At 38.8% G+C, this 26,557-nt stretch overlaps 1 protein-coding gene and 1 long non-coding RNA gene across 6 annotated transcripts; both read left to right on the top strand.

The window, feature by feature from the left end:
• The first annotated feature begins 253 nt into the window (after positions 1-253).
• On the top strand, positions 254-6,493 carry LOC122875831. Of its 3 annotated transcripts, none has more exons than XR_006377922.1 (3): positions 254-860; positions 1,109-1,244; positions 4,528-6,493. It is a non-coding gene; the product is annotated as an uncharacterized LOC122875831 (long non-coding RNA). The 3 variants fall into 3 exon arrangements; XR_006377923.1 differs by having other exon boundaries at positions 259-860; positions 3,501-4,898; XR_006377924.1 differs by having other exon boundaries at positions 272-313.
• A 3,469-nt stretch (positions 6,494-9,962) lies between these two features.
• Positions 9,963-25,508, top strand: malt1 (MALT paracaspase 1). 3 transcript variants are annotated; one of them, XM_044195297.1, is made up of 18 exons: positions 9,963-10,259; positions 11,335-11,501; positions 11,837-12,195; positions 12,805-12,840; positions 13,214-13,361; positions 14,191-14,369; positions 14,549-14,645; positions 14,754-14,801; positions 15,809-15,832; positions 15,951-15,995; positions 17,431-17,634; positions 17,790-17,967; positions 19,032-19,103; positions 19,201-19,328; positions 20,724-20,873; positions 22,007-22,164; positions 22,419-22,544; positions 24,371-25,508. In XM_044195297.1, the coding sequence occupies exons 1-18, from the start codon at positions 10,111-10,113 to the stop codon at positions 24,860-24,862; spliced, it is 2,760 nt and encodes a 919-aa protein (XP_044051232.1). In that variant the 5' UTR covers positions 9,963-10,110; the 3' UTR covers positions 24,863-25,508. The 3 variants fall into 3 exon arrangements, with proteins under 3 accessions (XP_044051232.1, XP_044051233.1, XP_044051234.1); XM_044195298.1 differs by lacking the exon at positions 14,754-14,801; XM_044195299.1 differs by lacking the exon at positions 12,805-12,840 and having other exon boundaries at positions 11,837-11,958.
• Positions 25,509-26,557: the final 1,049 nt, after the last annotated feature.

The raw sequence follows: 26,557 nt of genomic DNA on the forward strand, positions 1-26,557 counted from the left end.
CGCCGACATTAGTGATGGGAATTACCGCTATCACTTCTGCTGGTCACTGCCTAAGTTACATGCTTATTTGTTGCAAGAAATAAATATGCAAGATTCTTCATCTGCAATGCATTGAAATATTCTGAAGTATTGACGGTTAAGAAAATAACACCCTATTAATGAAATAGTATGGTTAATAAATAATTACACAACAGACACATACAGTATATTTCAATTTAATTTGTATGATATAATATGAAACACAAAAATATTTCTGCAGTTCGAAAGTGTCGTTTGTTCGTTGTCATGCAGTTCTTTTGCGGGGTGGCTAATGGTAGGCCACTCGAGTCAATTGTTAACACTTCATGCCTTGATGCTGTTTATGTGTTATATATTGCCATATCATAAACGAAATGTCACTTCTGTTCCACTGGCCGATATCATTCCCCATCTGTAAGCATAAAAAAGATCGATGGGCATTAAAAAAAAAAACTTTTGTTGGCATCCAGCTAGCATTAACAGCTAACTAACAGACAGATCGGTTGGTTTGTTGCGCACTTAAATTAACGCAGTGGCCAGTTACTGAAAAATAATCAAATACAAGTAAAATTAAAACACAGTTTAACTACATTATTTAGCCACACCGAGCTGATTTTTACAGAGCAAACACACGAGGCTGCCATCCGCAGCGCCATCTTGAGCAACAACCTAGCCCCGCGAGCTTAGCTACCACAATGTACTAGCTAGTGCAGCCGCCTACAAGAAGTCGTTATCTTCCAGTAATGTTAGGTCGTTTCAAGGAAACTACATGCCAGTGGAAAAGGAGTGACATGCTGTTACTATCCTATATGGAATAATGCAAGTAGTTCACAAAAAAATGGGTTTGTACCAGGGCTAACAGTTAAACTGTTATTTTCCCAAAGAACAGGTCAGCCATCTTAGCAGTGAGTAATTATTGATAGGAAGTAAAAAGTTAATGGAACAATTTATCTTTTAAACTCTGAATCCTCCACATAGACTGTATATATATATATATATATATATATATATATATATATATATATATATATGATCCTCCACCATACGCATTACATAAAACTCATCTTGATGCATAAACAATCTTTGGCAGGGTCAGGACAGTGCAGTAGTAGGTGTGCCAGTATCACTTTCTTCCCGGAAGTAGACCTTTTGTCTTGAAGTAAACTGCTGTCAAGTGTAAGCAATAAAGGAGAGACAGACGGCGATGGCAGACGGTTTACAGTCAGGTAGGCTGAAAATGATTCAGACTGAAAACTATAGAAAATCACAGTGTATGTTGTTAAAACAAGTATCTCTGACACCCAACACTTTTTAATTCCTGTGTCATTACTGTAGTACTCCTGTGACATTGTGAATGCCTATTATGTTCAGATAGATACGCACTTTATTAATGACAATGGGAAATTAGTGTTACAGCACTAGTTACATAAGTAACAAAACAAATTAGTAAAGTATAGAAAATACAATAAAATAGCAATTAATTACAGCTTATAAACCCTTCATAATGGATGCCTTATAAGAAGTGGTACCCATAACTTAATTTAAACCCCTAAATTGTTCCTGTAACTGCATGTGGGTCATGACCAGGATTATTATTATATAAACACTAACACAAGGCTCGCAGGGTTTGATCTCCAGGTTTCACATGCATGAATGTATTTGATTTGACTTATGTCACTTTCAATTAATTGTGAAGTGAAAGGATGGCAGTATTCCAACCAACAATTATTTGATCCTAATAACATGTATTGCCTGTGTAACCTGATATATCTATCATTACTCTGTGCCGTAGACCTCCACTGTTGTCCAAAATCTATTAGAAAAACACATCAGTGAGCCACATTGTTGCACTGGGTGACGTGTTCTTTTATTACCATGAATATTGGCATTGTAGTTTATTTTACTGCTCTAAAAACTCACTTGAGCCCCAACAATTTGAAGTTGGACAGTACTGAGAGATTGTTAGTTTTGGTCCTTTCATATTTTTTGTTAACAATAAGAAAAATATAGAATAACACCAGCCTTATCTTTTAAATTTAAATTTGATTAATTGAACCAATTGCATGATAATTAGATGTTTCATCTACCAGTAGAGTAAGGCTTACTTTCCCTCTGACTAATCAGTTGCTTCAGAGTCAACAGAATATTTTAATATATAAATACGTAAAATAAGTAAAAAATACTCAGGTAATATGATGTTAATATATTTGTATTTTTGATTCCTACATGATGTTTACACTATTAGAGGAGGTGGATGTAAAGGTACTCAGCATTTACACATACTCTTTATTATTATTTTTTTTTATTTAGAATTTTTAGAACTTGTATATACAAAAACACAAACAAGATACAACTACACACAAGCCCCAATCCCAATACACACACCTACATACAGTAAAAAAAACAAAAAAACATAGACAAAGCAACACAAACACAAAAAAGGTTGCCAGAGTAGCAAATAATTGTCCGTGCATGCCCAGATATGCTGCATCTCCAGCGTCCTCAGCCACCGTGACGATAATGTCCGCACAGGTTGAAACTGTCCGTACATTGTCACAGTTTGGGGACAGTCTGGAGCACGATTTAAAAGGTAGTTTAAAACTGTACATCAGGCCACATAACTCAACCTACACTAATTAGTTTTAGCAGAGTCCGTTTGCTCTCTGATGTAATTAATAAAGGGACCCCAAATCTTAACAAATGTACTCTCTGAGTCATGCAGAGTACCTAATCTCCTCCACATAAAGACAGGAAACCATGTCATTGCGCCACTTTAAAACAAGGAGAGGAGGTAGATTTCCATTCTCTCAAAATAGCCCTTTAGCTATAACCATACAAAACATTAAAGCTTGCTGGGTCTCATATGTCTTAGGGATATTTTAGAACAACCCAAAACAGCAAGTACGCAGTCTGGGTGGATTTGTTTCCCAATAATTAAACTAAGTAAATTAAATATTTCCTCCCAAAATGTTTTAACTTCAAGTCTGGTCTTTGAAAAATGAATGTGATGCATGGCCTTCAACTGTGATGCTCTCCGTCCCCTCACCCCGAAGCTCATCAGATATCTCAGAACCAAAGATATAAAGTGTGTTGGAGGGTTAATCAAACAGCTATAAATGCCATTGTGTTTGGTATTCAACGAAATATTACTCACTTCCTTCCAGTCTTTTTTTGTGTGTGATTGTGATTTGTATCATCATCTGTCATCAGTCTCAAACATTTTCTTTCCCACGGATGAGAATATTGTCACTGTTCACCTTTTTTCACACTGCTGTATGTTTTCCTCGTGTCTCTGAATATCCACGTAAACAGCTGTTTGTGAAGGGTTTGGCTGCTTGATCTGTCGCTTCTGTGTTTACAAAGTTTGTACTTGAACCCTGCGGTTTCTGAGTTGGCAGCTGGGGTGGCTCCATGTTTGAGAAACTCGTCTGAGTGAAACATATTGCTCTTAAAGTTATCTATTTCATTCTTACTTTCCCCAGCGTTCAACCTGAAGACGTTATCAATGCCCTGATCATCAACCAGAGCTTTCCTCTTATGGTGGCCTGGAACAACCAGATGGATGACTACCTAATTGTGTCTTGACAATGGTTACAGGGCTTCTGCCAAATCCCCCCACCCCCCCGTCTAAGAAAAGGAAGATTATTATTCCTGTTGGCTCGAGTCCAAAGCCACTACAACAATGCAGATGCAATATTACCTAGAGAGGTTGAAAATCAACTCCTCTTATCTCTGGATCAGGAACAGGGGGCAGAACACACCGCTTCACACAATGACTCAAATTATCCTATCATCTTGACTGTATATAAAAAGTGATATATCTTATTTTGCAAGAGATTTTCTTTTCATGACTAAGATACACATAGCTGCTATAAATAGAAGCGCAGAGGTGGAAACCAATATCCAAAACAGTCTCTGCTTCCGATCTTATCTAGCTTTAAAAAAAAGAAAGTGGCATTTTTCCTTTATTATTAGTACATGTAACAGTTGCCACCTCGCTGTAAAGCTAAAGATGGAGCAAAAAGTCTGAGACTCCACTCGCTCCAGAAGCTGTGGTCTAATCTACAGCACACCTGGGGTAGTGTACAGGTCTGTTGTTTATTTAAACATAACTGATGCAAACAAACTAGAGCTGCAACTAACAGTTGTTTTCTCTGATCAAGTTTGGGCCAAAAAATACCAGAAAAGAGCAAAATAAAAATGTCCATCACAATTCAACAGAGCTCCAAGGTCACGTCTCCAAATGCATTCTTTTGTCCAACCAAGGGTCAAAAAGCCAAAGTTAATGGCACTTTTCCTTCAAAAAGTTTTTTACATGTTGGCAGTGGGGCAGACATTTTGTTTACTTGCAGATCACAGATTGCACACAATGTGCAGCAGTCCTCTAATGACGACGTCTGTTTTGGGAACCGAAAAAGGATAACAAAAAGTGAATAATTTTTTACAGTTTTTCACACAACATTTAACACTCACCTCCCACTTGTTGTTGCTCTCTTGTTTGTTTCATAGTTCATTGGTGATCCAGCTGGACTTGGTGTTATGGTGATGCTCCCATCTGATATGGAGACATGGACTGTCCTCTCCCTGGGACAAAATCTAATGCGGTGGAATTACTATTTTCTTACATGGGACACTATTCTGATCACATATGCAACTACCCGCATAACCAAACAAAATATGTGAAACTTGATGAGAGACCGTACACAAGTGTTACACCGGGCATAAACCAGTTCTGCCTCATTCTGTTTAGGTTTTAATTTGTGCCTCGTGTCTGTCACTCAGTATTTTTCCATTCCTTACTACGCTCAAGACTGCTGCACAACCAGTGAAACTGCCAATCAAGTGTATCACCCCTAGTCTGACATAAAACACTAAGCAGATTAAGCTGTTCTTGATTATTATTAATAATTTTTAGAGAATTGTTTTCACTTTGAATTAAACATTAATTTTGAGTCACAGTTAATCAGTGCCAGAAAATCCTATGTATGTCCACTGTGGTTCAGTGTTGTAAAACAACAATCCATTAAGTCCAAGGGAGGTCAGTACTTGTGACATTAGACATTGTACAGTAAGTAGTACAGTGCAGAGCCAAACCCACAGGAATCATATTCTTCATATTTGTCATAACCCAGAAAAAACCCTAAAAGCCACTTCTTCAATCTGAAAATCTCCTTCAGTTACTGACTTTGTTATTCTGCATTTTGGTTTTTCTTACTTGCCTTCCTTGTCTTCATTTAAGTACAGGTGGAATTGTGTCGATGTTTATATCTTTTTTTCCCTTTACAAATCAATGTGTCTCCTGAAGTTTGACTCATTCATCATAGCACTAAATACAAATTGCAGCCGATGGGAATGACATTACTTTTGCAGGTATTTGGTTGTAAACAAAAGTATTGGACAAACTAAATTGTTGACTTGATGGTGGCACTCGACGATCGGCTGGGCATTATGGATATCTGTACAAAATTTTGTGCCAATCCATCTAGTAGCTGAGATATTTCACTGGATAAGTGAAAAGTTTGACCTGTTGGTGGCGCTACTAGAAAAGTCAGGGGATCACTAAAGTCATTAGGATTCATCCTATGGGCACCATGAACCATGAATTTCATGGCAATCCATCCAGTAGTTACTAGGTCTGGACCAAAGTGGTGAACAAACTGACAGACCAGCATTAGAGCCATGTCGTTAGCATGTGATAGTTTACTCTCCAGGTAAATACGTGGGAAATAAATGCAGCTGCAGAGTCTTTTTGAACTTGACAAGAATAGAATTCTGTACAAAAACACCGAATCCTCATTTTTTTAAAACATGAAAATGGTCATATTAAAAGTTACTGAATATCAGTTATCAGTGAAAGTTGGCATTTTGCCCTCAGGCCAGGGGGAGTGAAGGTCACACAGGTTTACTTGCACAGCAACAAAGATTTGTGCTCAGCTGACTGAGTACAAGTGTGTGAACAAGGGAGCCGGTAGTTTTCCACTCGCCTGTCCACCAGGGCTGGATTTAGCCAGTCTGGCCTGAGGCTGCAGTAAAAAGATTGTAGAGGGACATTTTGTTACAGTCAACACACACAATTGTTTTATCCTTGTAGTTTTAGGTGTGTGCACATTTGTTGTGTTTAACTGTCTTCCCTTCTTAAATTTGTGCGCCACGGCTTAGGAGACTGGCACAGCCCACCCCACAGATTTGTTGTGAGCAGTTTCATATATATTTATTATGCCCATAAAAATTCTAAAAGTAAGAGTAAGTAAACTTAGCAATTATCTCATGGCACTTTTCAGATAGAGCAGGTCTAGATGGTACTCTTTATAATATTATTTACAGAGACCCAACAATTCCCACCTTTAAGAGGCTTTAATCAGATCCAGACTCAGGGTCTGCTGCTGCCAGTTGGGTGGAGAGAGAGAGAGAGAGAGAGAGAGAGAGAGAGAGAGAGAGAGAGAGAGAGAGAGAGAGAGAGAGAGAGAGAGAGAGAGCAGGAGGAAAGAGAACATACAGTAGTAGCACAATGCAAGTTCCACAGAGATGTAAAATAATAATAATGGAAATGGTAGTGGTAATATTAATATTAAAAGGACTAATAATAATAATAATAATTGTAGTAGCGGGTGTTGAGCAGGAACAGGGGGGCAGCAGGCGGCCCGCAATCACAGATCCAGACTCTGCAGCTCCGGAGGAAGAAATACCTGCTGAAAGCGACAGAAGGAGAGAGGAGAGAAACGAGGAAGCACAAAACTACGGGAGAGAGAAGATATAGAGTTAGTAACATGCAGTAATGGGATAAGGAGAGAGAAGCTCAGTGCATCATGGGAAATCCCCCAGCAGTCTAGGCATAACTAAGTAACTATAAGCTTTATCAAAGAGGAAAGTCTTAAGCCTACTCTTAAATGTGGAGATGGTGTCTGCCTCCCGAACCCAAACTGGGACCTGATTCCACAGGAGAAGAGCTTGATAAATGCAGGCTCTGGCTCCCGTTCTACTTTTGGAGACTCTAAGAACCACAAGTAACCCTGCATCCTGGGTGCACAGTGTTCTAATCAGGTAATACGGTATTATGAGATCTTAAAGATACGATGGTGCCTGACCATTAAGGGCTTTGTAGGTGAGGAGAAGGATTTTATATTCTATTCTGGATTTTACAGGGAGCCAGTGCAGAGAAGCTAATATTGGAGAAATATGATCTCTTTTCCTAGTTCTTGTCAGTATACGTGCCGTAGCATTCTGGATCAACTGGAGAGTCTTAAGGGACTTATTCGGGCAGCCTAATAATAAGGAATTGCAATAGTCCTGCCTAGAAGTAACAAATGCACGGACTAGTTTTTCGGCATCATTTTGAGGCAGGATGTGTCGGATTTTTGCAATGTTACGTAGGTGAAAGAAGGCAGTCCTTGAAGTTTGTTTCATGTGGGAGTTAAAAGACATATCCTGATCAAAGATAACTCAGAGGTTCCTTACGGTGGTGCTGGAGGCCAGGGCAATGCCATTTAGAGTAACTATATCTTTAGATAATGTGTCTCTGTGTTTGGGGCCAAGTACAATAAGGTGTAGCCATGCAGATAGTTTTCTTTTATGTTCCCAGGTTTTTAGATATCTGTCACTGAGACTTCCTCTACTCCAGTTCAACGTTGTTTTTGGTGCTCACATCATCAGTGTCCCTATACCTTGTATAATCCACAGAACATGCTGTGAACAGTGTTCATAGGGACTATTTCTTCGGGTAGAAAGAAAGTAGTTCCAATGAAAACTGTTGACAGTGAGGATTATCCAGAGTAACTGGGACACTGTTTCTAGAAAGATATGTTGCTGTTGAATTTTTTAAATGTAATTTTTCAATGCTTTGAGCACTGCAAACAAAATACTCTAGTGTAGTAAAGAAAGACATCTCAGAGATTGATATCTTAAAACCTATACACATAAAACCAAAACTATCTGTGTGTGTGTGTGTGTGTGTGTGTGTGTGGGTCTAGATACCAATAGAAGAGAACCAACCCTTTAAACATTGTGTTGTTATTGGCCAAAGATAATGTCATTCAAGCCTTTCAACTTACTGTTGCACTTTACAGCTGCAGACAGCAGCAAGAGCAGTGCCAACCCAAGATCTCTCCTCATCCTGGCACAAACCGTCACGCTGTGTGTCCTGAAACACAAAGTGACGTCACCAGCACGTGGTTAATGAGGTGATACAAACCCGTGGTTTGGCTGCATGTCTTTTTTTTTTTTTTTTTTTTTTACCTAAAACAATAAGATATGAAGGGAAAACAACTAGCAAACATTGGTTGTACATGTTGTAGCCGACACATACATGCCATCTACGGTCATCAAATGCTGATGGAATATGATATACTATTAAAAATATGTGAGAATTAACATGGAAGTTATAATTTCACTGACAGCAACACATACACCTTTTCACCAGAGAAGGAATCTTGCAGCATCAACCAAAAACATGTGAGGGTTATAAGTTAACAAAGACAGATCAAAGGTGAGGAATACGACTGGTGCAGCTGGTTTCAGAAAGGAACTGGATTTACTAGAATTAGCTAAATGAATAGATTATGCTATACAGTATCAACAATACAGGTGATATTGTGGTGAAAGTTTAAACCAAACGCTACATTTTCGGTTTGGTCATAAATGATTGATTGCTTGGGATAAATACATCACCACATTTTAAATTTTAAACTCATCCTACTCACTATTGTTGCTCTTTGAAAATAACCCTGACAATGTATATGTACTTCATCATTCCTGGGAGCTCATCTTCACTAAGATCCAGAGTAAAGAGTAACTAAACTCAAACAAACACGACATTACAAATAACTAAATACAACCGGTCCTAAACGCATTAATGCCAACAGCTGCAAGGACAATAAAATATTAGTAAGTGAAACAACAAACAAAAATGGTCAATACATCTGTGGTGTTCACCCACCTGTTTAGGACGTGTGTCGACCAAAGTTAATTTTGAAATGAACTACATTTTGACATACAAACAGAGGGGACAGTAGCGTATTTTACATAACCGCAGACGACCTCCTCACACCTGGAAACTGGGGCGTCTGACACCTCAGGTAGGACATGATGTGATTGGTGACATGAAGGAAAGGGAGGGGTTTGGTTGTCTTCACTACTTAACCACCGACATTACAGTCAGAGAGTGCAGACGGCGCGAGATGTCTCACTTACCTGGCTAATGGCACGCCACTCTTGATTCAGTATATGCCAAGATGTTGTTTTATTGGCATATTGTAAACGAAATGTCACTTCTGTTCCACTGGCAAATCAAGCCTCATCTGCAAGAAAATAAAGGTCGATGGACATGACGAAACATGACGAGTTAACGGTTATTGGCATCTAGTCAGCTAGCTAGCATTAGCAGCTAACAGTCGAACCAGTGGTTTATGGCGCATTTAAATTAGCACAACAGCTGCTTAGTTGCTGAAAAACAACCAAATACAAGTAACAGTAACCAACTTACTAAGTTTTTTATTAAGGTTTAATCGATTCAACTTTGTCCAGTTCCACCCGGAACGTTATGCTCATGACAACCATAGACCCCACTAGATTAGCTATCAGAAAGTATTAGCCGGAGACACTTGCCTACAAGAAGTCGTTATTTTGAAGTAACATTAGGAGAAAGTGAAAATGAATAATACCTGTAACCTGCCCCATAGGTCAGGTCACTCATCTGAGTAGTGTATAATTACTGAACGGATGTAAAGTTAAAACAATTATTGGTAATGTTTTAAAACTCTGTATCCTAAAGATTGCGGCTTTTAGGTTCTGTTGGGGAACATTTTAACCAACCAGCAAATTATATATACAATTCTCATTTCCTATTACTTAACTACAAAAAAACAACAACAACAACTAAACGTTTACGCCTACAGTGTCTTATCTTGACGCATACACACTCTTTGGCAAAAGCAGCCCGCAACTGGGGGGGGGGGTCCAAGACAGTGCAGTAGGTGTGTCTCTATCACTTTTGTCATTTCTTCCAGGAAGTAGAGTTTTTGTCTTTACGTGAATTACTGTGAAGTGTAACAACAGTGTGAGAAACGCGTTGGTGATAAACTTTTGTAGCTGGCTGCCATGTCGGATACTTTGGAGCGGTCCACGAAGATCAGCTTGGTCAGGGAGCCGGTTGTGAAGAAGCTCTGTGAGGTGTTGGACAAATCCAGCAACAAAGGATGGCGAAAACTTGGAGATATAGTCGGCAATGACAGACGGTTTAAAGTCAGGTAAGCTGAAATGGATTCAGACTGTAAACTATATAAAATCACAGTAATATTGTAGTTAAAACAATCCTATAGTGTGTCTGACACCCGACACTGTAGGCTATTTTATGCTATGTTATTTTGGAATTATAGTGCCCATTAACTACTGTAGTTTAGTAGTGCAAGTCAGGTAGATGAACGTTTTGCACTGTGTGGCAGTGCAGCCTTGAATATGAAACTAATACATATATTACAGGTATATACTCACAGGTAGGAGTATGGTATAATACAGGATTATGCATAACATAATGGACACAAAGGATATTGTAATGATAATAATAATAAGAATTGATACTATATATGTACACCTACTGTATGTATAAACAGATGCTTATCTAGAGGGTCTAAAAAGATTAGTGATATAATAGATGCAATGAATGTACAAGTGAGTCTTCACTGCCAGATGAGCCCGACATTAAATGAGATGCAGTTCTCTAACACAGCATATCACAAATTAAAGGCCCTATCTGTTATTTTTTGACTATATGCACTACAGGTTAATTATCACGTATATAATTGACAAATTTGAGTGAGAGAAAGTGTACACACAAGAACAAAAAGACTTGTGGACAGATTTTTTTTTGCAAACATTACAGATGTAAACAAGATCTTTTAATAACATCAGAGCACATTAATAACCTAGATTTAGTCATTTTCTGGCATTACTCCTTGTTTTTAGCAATCTGTCGGTCAATTTAGGATTGATTGATTGTAATTGCAACATCTAAAAAGTAGCACAAATAAATCCTCTTATTTTTTCATCAAAGCCGTCACCATGCAGTCTTGACATTATCATACTAACACCTAAATGCTGCACATTTGCTGTCCAGCTCTTGACTGGATGTTTATGTTTGCCTATCTTTTGTGAAGTTGTATCTTCCTGTAAATTTGTTCTCTGCACTTTGTGTATAATATATTTGAAAGCTACAGACAACCTGAGTCAAATTCCTCGTATTTGTCAACATACTTTATTTGCCAATAAAGTTGATTCTGATATCTGAAACATGACACGCTGTCAATCTCCTGCATCGTTCTCCAGCTCAAACGACATGGAGATGTGCTCTCTGAAGGTGTTGGAGCTGGAGGGCAGCCCGAGCCGCATGCTGCTGAGGCTGATGGGAGAGCGAGGCTGCACCACGGGTCACCTGATTGACTACCTCCAAATTCTGGGCAACTCAGAGGCCCTGCAGTGCCTGAAACCATCAGGTACAGTAAAACCGCTCCTGAGCCTGTTTATTAAGTTGTCAAGTATCCAAACAAAGTTAATCTTTGTTGTGTGTTTTATCTTTAGCTTAGAGAGGAATTTATGACTCGCTTCATGGTGTTTGGATGCCACTTACAGTAAAGCCAGATTACAGCCATTACAACACTAAACAAGCTTGTCATTGAGGGTTCAATCAGTTTTTGAAAGAGGAAACATATATGTAACATTAAATGTCAGCTTTACACAGAAACTGTCCTTCTTTGCTACAGTTATGTAACCTATCTAAAATCAGAGTGACAAAGTGGGAATTCAAAGTGAAAGTCTCCCAAATGTACAGCCTTGCAGATCCTCATTCAGCCCCAGTCGGTGGCTCTTATATCGGGCCACAATCTGCGCCTCAGCTGCCATGCTGTGGGCAAATCTCCAGTACAGTACCAGTGGTTCAAGACCAAGGAAGAGGTGAGCTACGGCCATCCACGCACAAACACACACTACCTTCCCTTCGACTTTAAAGGAAGTTGTCTTTGTCTTCGTTGTGTTCATGCTGATGTTTTGTATCATTTCCTTTTCATTCTTCATACTTTTGTCCTTTATGTTAAGTTTTTTCCCCAGTTTTGTTTTGTCCCTGTACATCATCAGCATCCCTGGAATGTATTCACAAAAACAGTATTGCCTGGCACAGGACTTGATTTACAGGTAAAACAATGAATCGCAAAATGCAGTTTAAAGTGCCAAATGAACAGGTTTGGGCCTGAAATCTTCTTCACCAATACTTCTTTATCTTCCTGGCTCAGATGCCAAAACACAAAACAATGCCAACTCATGACTCCATGTTGCATCTACTGTATAATACTGCAGCTTTATGAATGTCATTGGTCCCTTTTTGTGTTTTCCTGGCTCTGTTTTACTTATCTGCCTACTGAAAAAAGCTTAAAAACATGATACGCTGTTATACAACAAACATATTATATCACTTGGGAAAGCCACTCATAATGTTGACATGAATATTGATACACCCTGTGCAAACATTTCATTCCCTTTCATGCCTTCAGCTTGTCCACTATAGAGTCTTTTAGCTTTCCAGGATGTTTACCTGCATTTAACTGCAGTGTAAAATGTATATTAAATGCATAAACTCTTCTCTAGTTGTTTAGAAGATTATAATTTGGCAAAACATGTCTCTTAACTTTTATTGCACATTACAACCTGCTGCATTTTATATATAAATGCTGGGCCACTGAAAGAGAACTGGACTACTGATCAAACTACTCACTGTTCCCCTTTTTCACTTACATCTGAAACCAGTTTTCTTCAGAGCTGGCCATCCAGCATTTCAAAAAGGTAAAGTTACATATAAATCCACATACTTTTTACTTACCTGAAACTGGAATTTGTTTTTTGAAGGATGGCACCAGCATTCTGTATCTTTAAATTTGATCATTTTCATGCACAAACATTATACATGGTTTGCTTGCTGACTAATGTTCTCCACAGCTTGGAAAAGCCTCTGAAGCTGCATTTTGGCAACCATGCGTAAACAGCTAGTAGAGTGAGCAAAGGAGAGTGAATATGAAGTGGGGGTTAGGAGATGAGATTGATGAGTCTGCAGATGGGGGCCGCTGTTTCTCTTCCGGGGCTGGAACGATGTTACACCTTACATAAATGTGTAAGTTGTAACATGTGGTAAATGTGATTCACATTTTCACCCCCTCAGGTGCCAAACAGCTTCTCTCCAGAACTGATGATAAGTCCGGTCCATCTGAAGGACGCTGGCTTTTACATCTGCAGAGTCAACTGTGGAGATACTTTTGAATTTAGCCAGTGGGCTCAGGTGGACGTCCTGAATGTCGCCATGTCTTGCGGTAAGATGTTTCAAGTCTCACTTGTGACTGCTGTTTCCTGCTCTGTGTGCTGAACAGGAAATGTTTACTTCTTTAGAATAAGTGACTCCTGTGGGAATTGAACCCATAACTCAAGCACTTTTCCCAAAAAGAATTAGAATCTCTTAAACACACAGTATCTAATTTCCGCTGCTACGGGTTTCTCACATCAAAACAATAAAAGATGTAGTTTGATGACGTGAAATAGCGTGGGATCGTGGGAGTTGTAGTCTTCACCACTATTGCCGAATTATCCGCAGAGGTCAAAACACTGAATAAAGCAGTTTCACGTTAAAAATCAGTGTTCCTCCGACGCTGTTCGGCGGACACAGGACGTCCCAGATGGTCTGCGAGCCGAGCTGCCGCTAATGTTTGCTCAGCTTGTTTCTCTGATAACTTAAGATCCAGACATCCGATGACTAAAATCCTTCATCCAGTTAAAATATATAGTTAAAAACAACCAAGACCTAAAAAGCGTATTGTAAAAATGTGGCTTAAAACTGGATAAAAAGTCAATTTATCACTGCTTCTGGCAGACAACCACAACGCTGACGCATGCGCAAAAGGGGATATGACGCCATTGACAGGCGACCAAATGAAACGCACCGTTACCTTGATTAAAATTATAGATTTCTTTAGGTTTGAAAATTGTTGGAAACATTTGGGATAATGTAAGTACACAACTCAACAAAATATATAACATAGGGCTAGTCGTTTTTAGACATTTTAATGCGGAAAAGTTACATATTATACCTCTAACTGGATGTAGTAGATAACGTACTAATGACGTCTCCTCTCCCTCCACCACCAGGGCAGAGTTATCATTCCTTAGAAGGTCGGCTGAAGTTGGTGATCCAGCCTCAGTCCCAGCGGCTACATGTTGGGGAAAACCTGCAGCTGGAGTGTGGAGCCATGGGACGGCCGATCCCTCGATACCAGTGGCACAGAAATGGAGTCCCGATCCCTAATGCCACAAAGAGGAAACTCTTGGTGAGGAGCGGATGTTAGAGAGGTTTTATGATGTTTGTATGTCTACTTTTTACTTCTAGTTTTTAGAGTTGTCAGACATTTGAGTTTACCTTTGCATTTCACTGAATTGTTACCGCTATTCACTAATCTTATGTTTTTTATGGAGCAAGGCTTAATAAAAAAGTGTCTGTGCATTTCAGATTCCTCATGTGATGCAGGATCAGCACGGCAGGTATCGCTGTGAGATCAGCAGCAGCACTGAGAGAATGTGGACCAATGAAGTTGACGTTGTGATAGGTATGTCGCACTTCAGTACATTTTTTTGATACTGCAATTACAGTCCATTAAAACCAGCTGTGTTGTCTTTACGTCTGAGTGATTATTTGCTCTGTTCTTGACTGAAAGCATCAAGGATATCTGTCCAGATTTCAGAGGCAGTGGAGTGCTCTGAAGGTAGAGTTGAAAGGACTGGTGCATGGTGTATTAAATAGCAATAGAGTAACACTTAGCAGGCATTAGCTGCATGAAAATGTCAGTCATAACTTTGTTCAAAACTCTGAATTGTTCCTGTAACTGCATGTGGGTCATGATGCACAATATCACTAACCAACACAAGGCTCACAGGGTTTGATCTCCAGGTTTCACATGCATGGATTTATGATTTGACGTCATTACTTTCAATAAATTATATGTTAAAGGATGGCTGCATACTGTATTTGTCTTACTGTCAACAAATCCCATGAAAAGACTAAAACCGAAACAATGGATTGATCCTACTAACCTAATCTTGTGGTATGTGTCAAAGCCAGATATAGATTATTCTTCTGTGTCATAGACCTCCATTGTTGTCTGAAAAACATTATTAACTATAAAAAACACATGATCGAGCCAGCAGGGGTGACATGTTCCTTTTGTTACAATGAACACGCCGACTGTAGTTTATTTTCAGTTCATCCCACGTACACTACAGAGCACCAAATGTGTATTAAAATGCAGCTGAAAATAGTCCCCAACAAATGCACTGATGACTCCTGTTTGAGTAACCTTTGCTAAAAAGTACAGTGACCAGCTGTTTTAGGAACTTAGTGAGCCTTTTTCAAAAATTAAACCATATATTAGTGACCTAAAGATGAATGTCTTCAGTAGGAACCAGTGGACGTGAGGCTGCCACAGACAGACTAGGGAAGTTGGAAAGTACTGAGAGATGGACTAACGCATTGTTGGTTTTGGTCTTTTCATGGGATTTGTTGACAATAAGAAAACCATAGGATAACACCAGCCTTACTATCTAAATTTAATTATGATCAGTCGATTCGATTGCATGAAAATTAGACATCTCTTCTTCCGTTACTTTAAGGCTCACCTTCCCTTTGACTAATCATCTTTCCCTGAATCAATAGAACATTTCTCTAACAACTCTGCTTATATGATGGTAAAGTATTTGTATTTTTGATTCCTAGATGATGTTTACGCCATTGGAGGAGGTAAGAGTAATCATACTCATCAAGTGTTTATACACACCTATTCGAACACACATTTTCCTTACACAGCACTTGCTATATGATCCGTTCTTGTGTGTTTACTGTGACATTTCAATTTTAGGTGCCAGTGAATTTTTCCTAAACAGTATTCCAGAACAACTTCATGGTAAGTTTATTTCAACACATTTATTTATGCAAGTGAATTATTAATATGATCACCATACTGTATGTTTGTATAAATTTACTTATTTTAGTGATTAATATGACTGATGCTCTGATACTACTACGACCTTTGTCCTGATCTACTGTCGACATGAACACCAAAATAAAAATGTACTTACAGCTTTCTTGTAACATATGATGTCAGCACCTACACAGGTGGACAAAATAACACTTTACAGCATAATGACTCTCTGGTGTCCAACAACACCAGAGAATAATACCTCAGAAAATACTGTAGAGTTTAATAAGTGTCTCTAATCAATGACACAGTGTCACCAGAAAAGGTTCACAAACGTTTATGTTGCAGTGCTGGTGTATTACATGACATTAAACTGCTTTTAATGTCATTGTGTTTGGTATTCAACAAAACATGACCCACTTCCTCCCTGCATGTCTTTGTAATTATGATTTCTTTATCACCACTACCTGAATTACTGGTGTATCAGTCACAGACTTTGGGAATTTATGTAAAGTTCAGTTCTTTACAGATCTTTATTGATCTGAAAGGGGAATAGTTTTGTTGTTTTCTGTTGTTTAACACATAAAGAACAGCATAAAAAGTAAGATATAGAGTAAAAGCAAGACAAAAAAACCCCAACAAAAGGCAACAAAATAAAATGAAATTGAATTGAAATAATTCATATTGAGCCACATCGAGATAGATCAATGTGGCAGGGAGAACAATTTAAAAACTGTAAGTCCTCACCAACACTGACTGACTGCTTAAAAGTTAGCCTAGTTAAGTTGAGTTGATTTAATACCCCTGACAGCTGCAACAAACACAAACATCCATGAGCCTCAACAGATGTTCTGCGGGGCAACTGTCTCATACTGTCCTGCATTTCTGCTGATGTTAGTTTACTGCAGACATATCATAATATTTATCATATTTATCGGCCAGTAAGCAACATGAAAAGAAAACAGTGTCATCATTGCATAGTTTGTCCTGTAGAGGGCACGTTTATTTTTATAAAGTATTTTTCTCAGTGCATATCTTGGTCACGATTCTTTAATAACCCAATTTTAAGGATCCTTATCAAAAAAAATTCTTATGTTATGTGTTAATGTTAAAATATTTGCCAATATATATATATTTATTTAATTTTTAGCTCAAATATTAACATCAATAGTGGCCTCAAAAATCCTGTATTCGTCTGGCTGTAGTTTCCGTTATTTTGTAGTTCAAAAACCTCAAAATATACAGTACAGTACAGTCATTTGGGATCATTGTAGAAAAGCCAGAATTGGTCACTTGATTTTGTACACTGCCATCTTGACAGTTATTTTAAATTTCATTGATGTATGTTGTCATGTATGAGTTGTTTTCTCTCCCATAGTTTAACAGTATGGTTTTCTCCCTCTCCCGCGTCTCCTCCCAGCGACTGACAAAGTGGCCCTGCTGATCGGCAATCTGTCTTACCAGAACCACCCGCAGCTCAAAGCTCCCATGGTGGACGTGTACGACCTCACCAACCTCCTGCGGCAGCTAAACTTCCAGGTGGTTTCACTGCTCGACCTCACAGAGTCAGAGATGAGAAACGCTGTCGATGAGTTCCTGTTGCTGCTTCACAAGGGAGTCTATGGTATGTTGGGATTTTACCAACCTGTGGATGGTTATAAATATGGTAGTAGATCCAGAAATACTCACATCCCCAAACATGAATTATGTTCTAGGTGACTGAAACTTGGACTAAAGGTTAGGTGGAGGAAGAATTGAAATACACATTTCCCTCTTTAGGTCTGCTGTACTACGCTGGTCATGGATATGAGAACTACGGCAACAGTTTCATGGTGCCGGTAGACGCACCAAATCCGTACCGCTCAGCCAACTGTTTATGCGTGCAGAGCATCCTTAAACTGATGCAGGAAAAGGAGACGGGCCTCAACGTTTTCCTGCTGGACATGTGCAGGAAGAGGTGAGTCCTTGAGACAGTGGGTCATTCCTTTAAGTCTATTCAATTTAACTGGGATTTAACTGATAGTCTTATATAGAGCAGTTTAAAATACATGCAGGTAAAAGATGTAACTAAGTACATTTACTCAAGTACTACACTTAAGTACAAATTTGAGGTACTTGTACTTTACTTGAATATTTTCTTTTCGTGCCACTTTATACTCCACTACAATTATTTGACAGCTTTAGTTATTAGTTAATTTACAAGTCAAGATTTTTGCACATAAAACATACAAAGTGTATATAATAATATATAACGTAAATAATATAATTATAATATAAATGAAATTTGATTAGTTGATTGACAGAAAATTAATTAGCTAGACTATTTAGATAACCATTTAAGTCATTTTTCATGCAAAAACATTTCATGGTTCCAGCTTTTCCTTTTAATTATTGTAATACATTTGATTTATTTTTAATATTTTTGAATTTTGGACTATTAGTTGGACAAAACAAAGCGTTGTGAAGGTGTCACTTTGGGCTCTGGGTAATTGTGACGGTTGCAGTCCGATACAAAATAGTTCAAAATGAGCTCCACCTCAACCAACTACAACAGAAAAATCCTGCTTTTACATTAATGCATGGGTAATAATAATAATCTAATGATAGAATATATAATAGTAAAACAGTCGCAGGGGACATTTTTCTTTTGATACTCTAAGTACATTTTCCTGATTATACCTACATACTTTTACTTAAGTAACATTTTGAATGCAGGACTTTTACTTATACCAGTGAGTATTTTCACAGTGCGGTGTTAATACTTTTACTTAAGTAAAGGATCTGAATACTTCCTCCACCACTGAATAAAGGTCTCCAACTGCAATCGAACCGGGGATGTTGTTGGTGTGTGGTATACCAGTTCACCCCTTTGAATTTATCTTTTTATACACATATATTGGTTTTGTGTGTAATTCCACGACAGGACCCTTAAGGAATTATTTTCTCTCCAGCGTAGAGCTGTTTGGGATTTACCACCTTGGTTTGCATGTTAGATGGTTTATAGATTTATTCATTTTCCAGGAATATTCATGATGAGAGCACTCCAAACATTGTCCTGAGGGTTACGGCCAACATTGTCTTTGGATACGCTACGTAAGTTTGAAACATTTTGATTGTCATTCAAAACTACATTTACACACTTTTTGTTTTCAAGAATATAAAATGTTGCATTCTTCGTTTGGCTGTTCAGGTGCCAAGACGCCGAGGCCTTTGAGCTGAGCTCCAGTGGCTTCACCAACGGTGTGTTTGTCAAGTTTTTGAAGAAGCGACTGCTAGATGATGAGAAGATCACTGTGGTGCTGGACAGAGTCGCTGAGGGTGAGAGAGGAAAGATACACAATGTATAAATATAGCCGCAAGCGGCCATTCCGGGTTCAACAGACTGTTAGAAGGTTAAAGCTTTTGATCTGGACCTGGTCAAATGTGGCCTAGACGTGACAAAAGCAGTGAAATGTCACTTTTTTTGCATTTTCACAAATACAATGAAGAAAACAAACAATTTCTGATTCGTAGTCTAAATTGTGTTATGCCATTTTTTTGCATTTGTCGCGCCCCCTAGGGGTCGATTTGAATGAAACTTTCAGGGTATGTTTCAGGTACTTATGTGGACATAACTTTGTTTTGTGATGATTGGCCCAACAGTTGTTGACTTTGCCCCTTTCATGTTCAAGTTCATTGGTCATATCTTGAAAACTAAATAAGATATCAACAAGCTTTATTAAACTTTTGATAAGCTTCGTCCAATGATCCACCTAACATTTGGTAGCAATTGGACTTAGGAAGAGATGTCAAAAATGTGTTTTTCAAAAAATTCAAAATGGCGGAAAGTCTAGTTAGGTGGACTTTTGCAGAGCACATTGAGCAGGACTTGTGTGAGAAATTTCAAGTCATGTGGACTTATGGTGTGAGGGGCGTGGCCTGTTCAAAATTTGCATTTTTGGGCCTTAATTACAGCGAATTGAAGCACATGCACAGCATTTCCAGTTATTGGGCCAGGTTTTGTGTTTGTAGCTCATTCCAGCTCACAGGAATTTGAGCCGAAGTGGCAGACAACAAATAACACTAATAATAATAATAAATCGACACAAACATAAAAGGGTTTCAGCCCCTAGAAACCCTAATAACAACATATGTAGCCCTGTAATAAGTACTGATATAAATAATGAAAACTATAGTTACATGAGAAATATCATGTCATATATGCAAAGGTGCGATTATTTACAGTAACTGTCTTGAATTCTTTGTGTAATCACAATTCAGTCATTTTGCAGTGTTTGATTATGAAATGCGATTGTTTATAGTGGCTGTGTTTCCCACAGGATGTTTCACTTTATTTTTCAGTAGAAGGGTAATAAAGTTAATTAACTGTAGCTTGCTTTGCATTAATAATGTCAAAATTGTATCAGCTTGCTTGTGGGCTAATTGAGTTTCCTTTTAAATGCATGGTTGACTTGAGGTTGCTGTAAAATGCACCTACTATTAATCAATGTTTAGGAGACAGACAGGATATGTTTTGAACATTAGCTCAGAGTGGGGAAGTTCATTTTTATTAAAATAAAGTGCTCCTCGTCTCCCAGCAGTGTTGCAAATGCTTTTGGTTAAACCCAGTTTCAACTCATGTAATGGAGTTTTGGACATTTTGTGAGGTGTTACAGTCAAGACGGGCTGTTTCTGAAATGCTGATATGTGCTTTATAATGTTTTTTGTGTCCAGACATGGGTCAGTTTGATGCCACAAAGGGGAAGCAGGCTCTGGAGATCCGCAGTAGTCTGTCAGAGAGGAGAGCTCTGACTGATCCTATTCTGCCCGGCGACAGCGCTGATCTCGCTCACGCTCACAGCCGCCAGTGGGCAAAGGCTCATGGTGAGTTTAAAACATGAACTCTCTACTTCATTTTTAAATATTTGTTTATCAACTTGTTATCACTGGACTGGGAAGCCCCCATTTGTTTACTGCGGCTCAGTGCTGTACGCTCAGTCAAATGTTGACTCTGGTTAATGGTGATTAAACACACAGCACTCACTCATTATATTACATTATACACAATTGCACACATGGTGACTTCCCAAGACAACTACACTGTTGTTGGAATCAAGGAAGAGCGAGAAACACCCGATGACATTATCACTGCTTCCTGTTCTGTCAGCTTATAGATATTTGCTTATGAAAAACTGAAGCCACAATGTTTTGCAGCGAGGAAAATAACATTACTTCTAGTAGTTTCATTGATTATTCCAGCCTGGTAGACTACCAGTGAATTGTTCCATATAACAGCGATTCCCAATCTTTTTGGCTTGTGACCCCATAAAATCTAAGGATTTTTAGAGACCTGTATTAGTGAAAGAACCCAGTATTTCACAAGAAACTTTTGAGAAAAGAAAAAAAAACATATTTTTGTGTATCAGAAATATATATTTTTCTTTCTTATTCCTTTAATCATCTCGCGACACCTCAGATTTATCTTGGGGCCCCTTGGGGGATCCCGACCCTCAGATTGGGAATCGCTGCTGTAAAGTATTTTAAGATTCAGAGACTTTCTTTCCCTTTTTCTGGTGATTTTTTGTGTCTAAAATAACTGTGAAGTTTATTAGTAATTTCAAACTAATGATCTAAGACTGAGACAACATTTTTGGTTGTAATGTAATTTGTTGGCGGTTCGTTCAAAGAAGGGATAGTACATTTTAGTCACAAAAAATATTCTGTTCAGTCACAAGCTTCTGGATGTACAGGCAAACACAAAACGCTGAAATTAAACAAATGCACACACACAAAGTGGATGTGTCTTATGATAAATCAATAAATATAAGTTCATCCTTAGGACACTATTATAAAAAGGAAATTAGTGAACATTTTTGTAAGTCAGTGGGCAGATTTTAAAACATTGTAAAATGACACTACATGAGAACTTGGGAGTGGAGCATGAAAACCAGGTGCACTTTTTAAAATCAATCAAATATGTAGTACTTGAAATGTTTGTTTTTCGTATGTTATTCCAGAGCTCCCTGAGAGTATGTGTCTCAACTTCGACTGCGGGGCTCAGATCAAGTTGGGCTTCGCCGCAGAGTTCTCAAATGTGCTCGTGATTTACACTCACATCATTAAGAAGCCCGAGGACATGTCCCACTGCCAGGCTCATGTCACCGACTTCTCACAGGTCAGTATGTTGTCATGAACACTGGTTATTAAGAGAGAGCAGAGAATTTCTCATCTTTCTTACCAATCTAACAGGAACCTTGTTGGGAAATTGGATAATTAAATCAGAATTTGATTACAATTCACTTTTTCACTTCTGACTTGAGGGACCAACAGACTTATTATAAATGCACCTAAAATTTATTTTAGAGTGAGTGTGAGCATTTGTGTTTGTGCATACTTTACACTGCCACCTGCTTCTTTTCCTTACTGCAGGACCTTGATGTGGATCCTAAAGAGATGAACAGAGAGACTCCAGAGGAGACGGGGATCTACTTTCTGTCCAGCAGCCTGCCGCAGCACTGTCTTTACACCAGAGTCAGCTCAATGCAGAAGCTCAGGGTAAAAACTCAACGTGACTTTCTCACAAGACATTTTGGCATATAATACTATGTGAACGCCCAACCTCTTTAACAGAACAACAGCTCTGTGTTTATCCTTATGACTAATGCTGACCGATAAATCGGATTTTCATTGTCATCGCAATATAAACGTACGATAAACATATCGCAAAAGAAAAATTATTCTTTTTATAGATGGGTACTGAAACCTGGTATTAAATGGGCCCCACGGGGCTAAAGGCCGTAGTATTTATTATCATCCACACACACACACACACACACACACACACACACACACACAGCGAAGTCAGCAGACAGCAGAGCAGAGAGTCTGCTTTGGAGACAGTGAAGTCAACCAGGTTACTGTAAGTAAGTGGAACTTGTTGGGTCTCTGTAAATAAGAATACAGTCTAGACCTGCTCTATAGGAAAAGTGCAATGAGATAACTTGAATTGGCGCTATATAAATAAAATTGAATTAAAGCATTTGCAAGTAAAAAGCTAATACTTTATCAATACACCTGTTCAACAAGCATAAACACCGCTATGTTTTACACAAGCACAGCGTGCTAGCTCGGCTAATAGTGCATTGTTACAAGCAAGCTAAAACGAAAGCTGTCTGTATGTATCTAACTGTTTAACTTAGTTTGCCACGAATCTTAAAATTTGGCAAATTCTTGTAAACTTACTGTTGGCTGAGACAAACCAACCACTCCTCCCTCTACCAGCGGAAACGTACATGCAGTGAATCACAGCAGCAGCAGAGGGAGGAGGACAGAGGACAGGAGGAAGGACTGATTCTTTCTAAACTTGAGTCAGTATTTTATGTCAGGAATATGTTTTTTTTATTGACATTTTAGATTTGTTTCCAGTGAGATACTATTGAGTTTATATAGTGACTTTGCTGTTACTGCTCTAGAAACAACATTTAGTTATATTTAAAATATTCAGTTCTAATCCAGTTCTGAATTTAAAGACAACCAGGCTGACATAGGAACTGTATAGCTAATATGCACACTTTACTATTTGTTTATTTATCGCAAGTCAAATCGTCATCGTTAAAATACTGAACAATGTTATGGCACATTGCAGATTTTCCTCATATCGTGCAGGCCTACTTATGACCAGGTATTTCAGTTTCTCCAAAAAAGTTCTAAAAGGTTTTTAATGTGTACGTTTTTTTCCCCCATCCTATTAAGGAAGCATGTCGTCTTATGATTAAATAACAAGACTAAGAGTCTAGAGCTGAATGCTAACATCCTCACAATGACAATGCTAATATGTTGATGTTTAGCAGGTATACTGTTTACCATGTTCACCACCTGAGTTTAGCATGGTAGCATGCACTAATTAGCACCAAGTACACAACACAAGTACAGCTGATGCTGATGGACATGTCATTAGTGTTGCAGGTATTTGTTTATGCTGCTAATCCATGCAGTAGATGTAGAGATATTTCAGTGTTTAAAGGAAAACTTTGACCTGCTGGTGGCGCTCGATGAAAAGTCAGGGGTCACCACAGTCACAAGGATTCATGCTCTGGGCACCATGAATGTTTGTACAAAAATTCACAACATTTTTTCCAATAGTCGTTGAGATATTTTAGTATGACAGAGAGACTGACATTACTAGAGCCACGGCACAACCATGGCTAAAAAAATGTTTAAATGAACAAAATTAGATGGCAATAATCTACTTCTCATTCTTTATTTTGTGTTCACTCATAGAATGTTTATTATTCTGTCATCATCTGGGCCATAAAAAATGAAAAGGGATCCCAGGGTGTTTCTTAATAGTAGTGTTTCTCCTCTGACCCCACATGCAACAGGAGGAGCTGGTCTTCACCGTGTGCCTTCAGGGCACCTTCACCGCCATGGACGACGATCCCGTCCACTGGACCAAAAGCATCAACATTGGCAAGCCACTGATCGCCCGACTGGACCTGCACCGGGCCATGCGGCGAAATAGTTGCCTGCAGACCTGCCAGATGCCCCACAGCCCGTCACAGAGCCCCTGCCACAGCCCTGGGCCTGAACACCGCCTCCACCCCCATCACGGGACGCACCAGGCCCAGGACTACAACCGCCTATCACCACAACACCACTACCTAGATGTCTACGAGCGTCTTCAGGGTGCAGTGGGAGGCTGTGGGGATTCCTACTACGACAACGTCAGCCAATCTCGCTATGAACCTGCGTACGACTCAGCTGGTGGGCTTTCAAGCTCACCGGGAAGGCTTAGCATCCCTATAGAGGCCAGTGACGACATCACCGAGCTGCAGACTGTTTTCATCAACAGTCTGCAGCTTCAGCAGCAGTGAAACAGCTGCTGGATGTCATTGATATTTCTCAGAAGAGAAGCTTTAAGTGTCTAATGTTGTATCTGGAATACTGCTGCTCTTTCTGTTATATGTTGTGTCTCACTACGATTGTTTAGAATATTATATTCTTTAAGTTATAAGCATTATTTTCCTCAAGCTGTACACTGACTTTTGTACTTGAATTTTAAAGAGTTTTGTAAATAAATTTTTAGAACAATAAAAAAGTGTAAACTGCCATATTTATAGAAAAGCTATAAGATACTGGATGGTAATTGTCAAGATCAGACATGTCACAAACCTTGTGTAACATTATTACGAAAACTTTATTTCAGAGCTGGAATTTTACCTCTCGCAAAGGTTTGAAAATATGAGCCAAATGTGCATAAATTAAAGGGGCATTAAGATTAAGAAGATAAGGGGTGAAGCAATCAGCACAGCGCAAGAACTGCATTGTAAACATTTGTTCATGTAACTAGAATAAAAGAAAAAAAAGAGCTCCCTCTGCTGTACAGTTAGAATAAATATCTAAGGCCATCAGACATTTTATAATGCAATTAGCCAGAGGAGAGAAAGTAATGGTTAAAAACTTTGACCATGGACAATCGACCAGATTAAAAACCTCTACCGACTGAGAATATTTCCACAAAGCTGCTATTCTTGTGTTTTTCTATCTTGTAGCTGCCCCCACAGGTTGGCAGTCTGTTAGGACTTCTCCACCACCACAGTACCCAGTGTCATCAGCTCCTCTCATATCTTTGTTTAGCAAAGGACTTAATTAGTCTCCATCTGCTTCTTAGTGAACTGTCAAACTTTTCAAAAAGAGTTCCACTCAGTGATTTTCCTGCTGGGATTTAAGGCACTATTCGCTTCATCATCCTCCACAAGTTCATGTTGCTACTTTTGGATGGGCCTGATGGTGAGAGATCAGAGACTGAGGGCTGCCATAGTCCATTGCACACTTGATTGACATTATTCCTGTAGTTTGAGGTCCATATCTGAATGTAAAATTCAACAAGCCAGACCTTCAGTCATTGCAGTTTGTGTAACATGAGGTCACTATAAGAACCCCATGGGCTGGTAAGCACTGCACCCATAATGTGCTGCTCCATAGTCCCACTGTATATTCATTTCTACATGCAGATGTAGAACATGCAGAATTAATCACCTTACATAAGAAACCATGAGTCTTGTGCCATTCATTGCACTACTGTTCTGCCCAGTCCAATTCATTATTGTACATATCCATCAGTATACTTCTGTTTATAGTAATGCCATCTGTATATAATGTCCATAGTACCACTTGTATAATATTTTCATAATACTGCTCTATCCTGCATTTATGCACACACTTGGTTAGACCTAAACTGCATTTTGTTGCCTTGTACTTGTACATGTATAATAAAGTTGAATCTAATCTAATCTTAAAAAAAAAGGGAATGTCCCACACAGTGACAGAAACAGCCAAACCCTGCAGAACACAGTATGAGTGGAAAACCAGTTCAACAGTTCAACCCGTTTGCTTTTACGCAGTGTTTCTTCACATCAGGTCAAGATTGTTTGTGAGAACAATTTATTAAGAAACAGTGGAGGAAGGAAAGAGGAAACTGACAAATAACTGTGAAGACAGAATGGAGAAGGGTACAAAAAAATATCAACACACAGAGACTGGTGAGGAAATTGACCTTTATTCAAAGG

This window comes from Siniperca chuatsi, linkage group LG5 (genome assembly GCF_020085105.1).
Source record: "Siniperca chuatsi isolate FFG_IHB_CAS linkage group LG5, ASM2008510v1, whole genome shotgun sequence".
Classification (NCBI taxonomy): domain Eukaryota; kingdom Metazoa; phylum Chordata; class Actinopteri; order Centrarchiformes; family Sinipercidae; genus Siniperca; species Siniperca chuatsi.

Excerpts from the sequence above, each read along its gene's own strand:
- malt1 (XM_044195297.1), top strand. The coding sequence starts at position 10,111 with ATGTCGGATACTTTGGAGCGGTCCACGAAGATCAGCTTGGTCAGGGAG. Across the intron at positions 12,196-12,804 it reads GCACAGGACTTGATTTACAG|TTTTCTTCAGAGCTGGCCAT; the intron begins GTAAAACAATGA and ends ATCTGAAACCAG. Across the intron at positions 19,329-20,723 it reads GCTGGACAGAGTCGCTGAGG|ACATGGGTCAGTTTGATGCC; the intron begins GTGAGAGAGGAA and ends TTTTGTGTCCAG.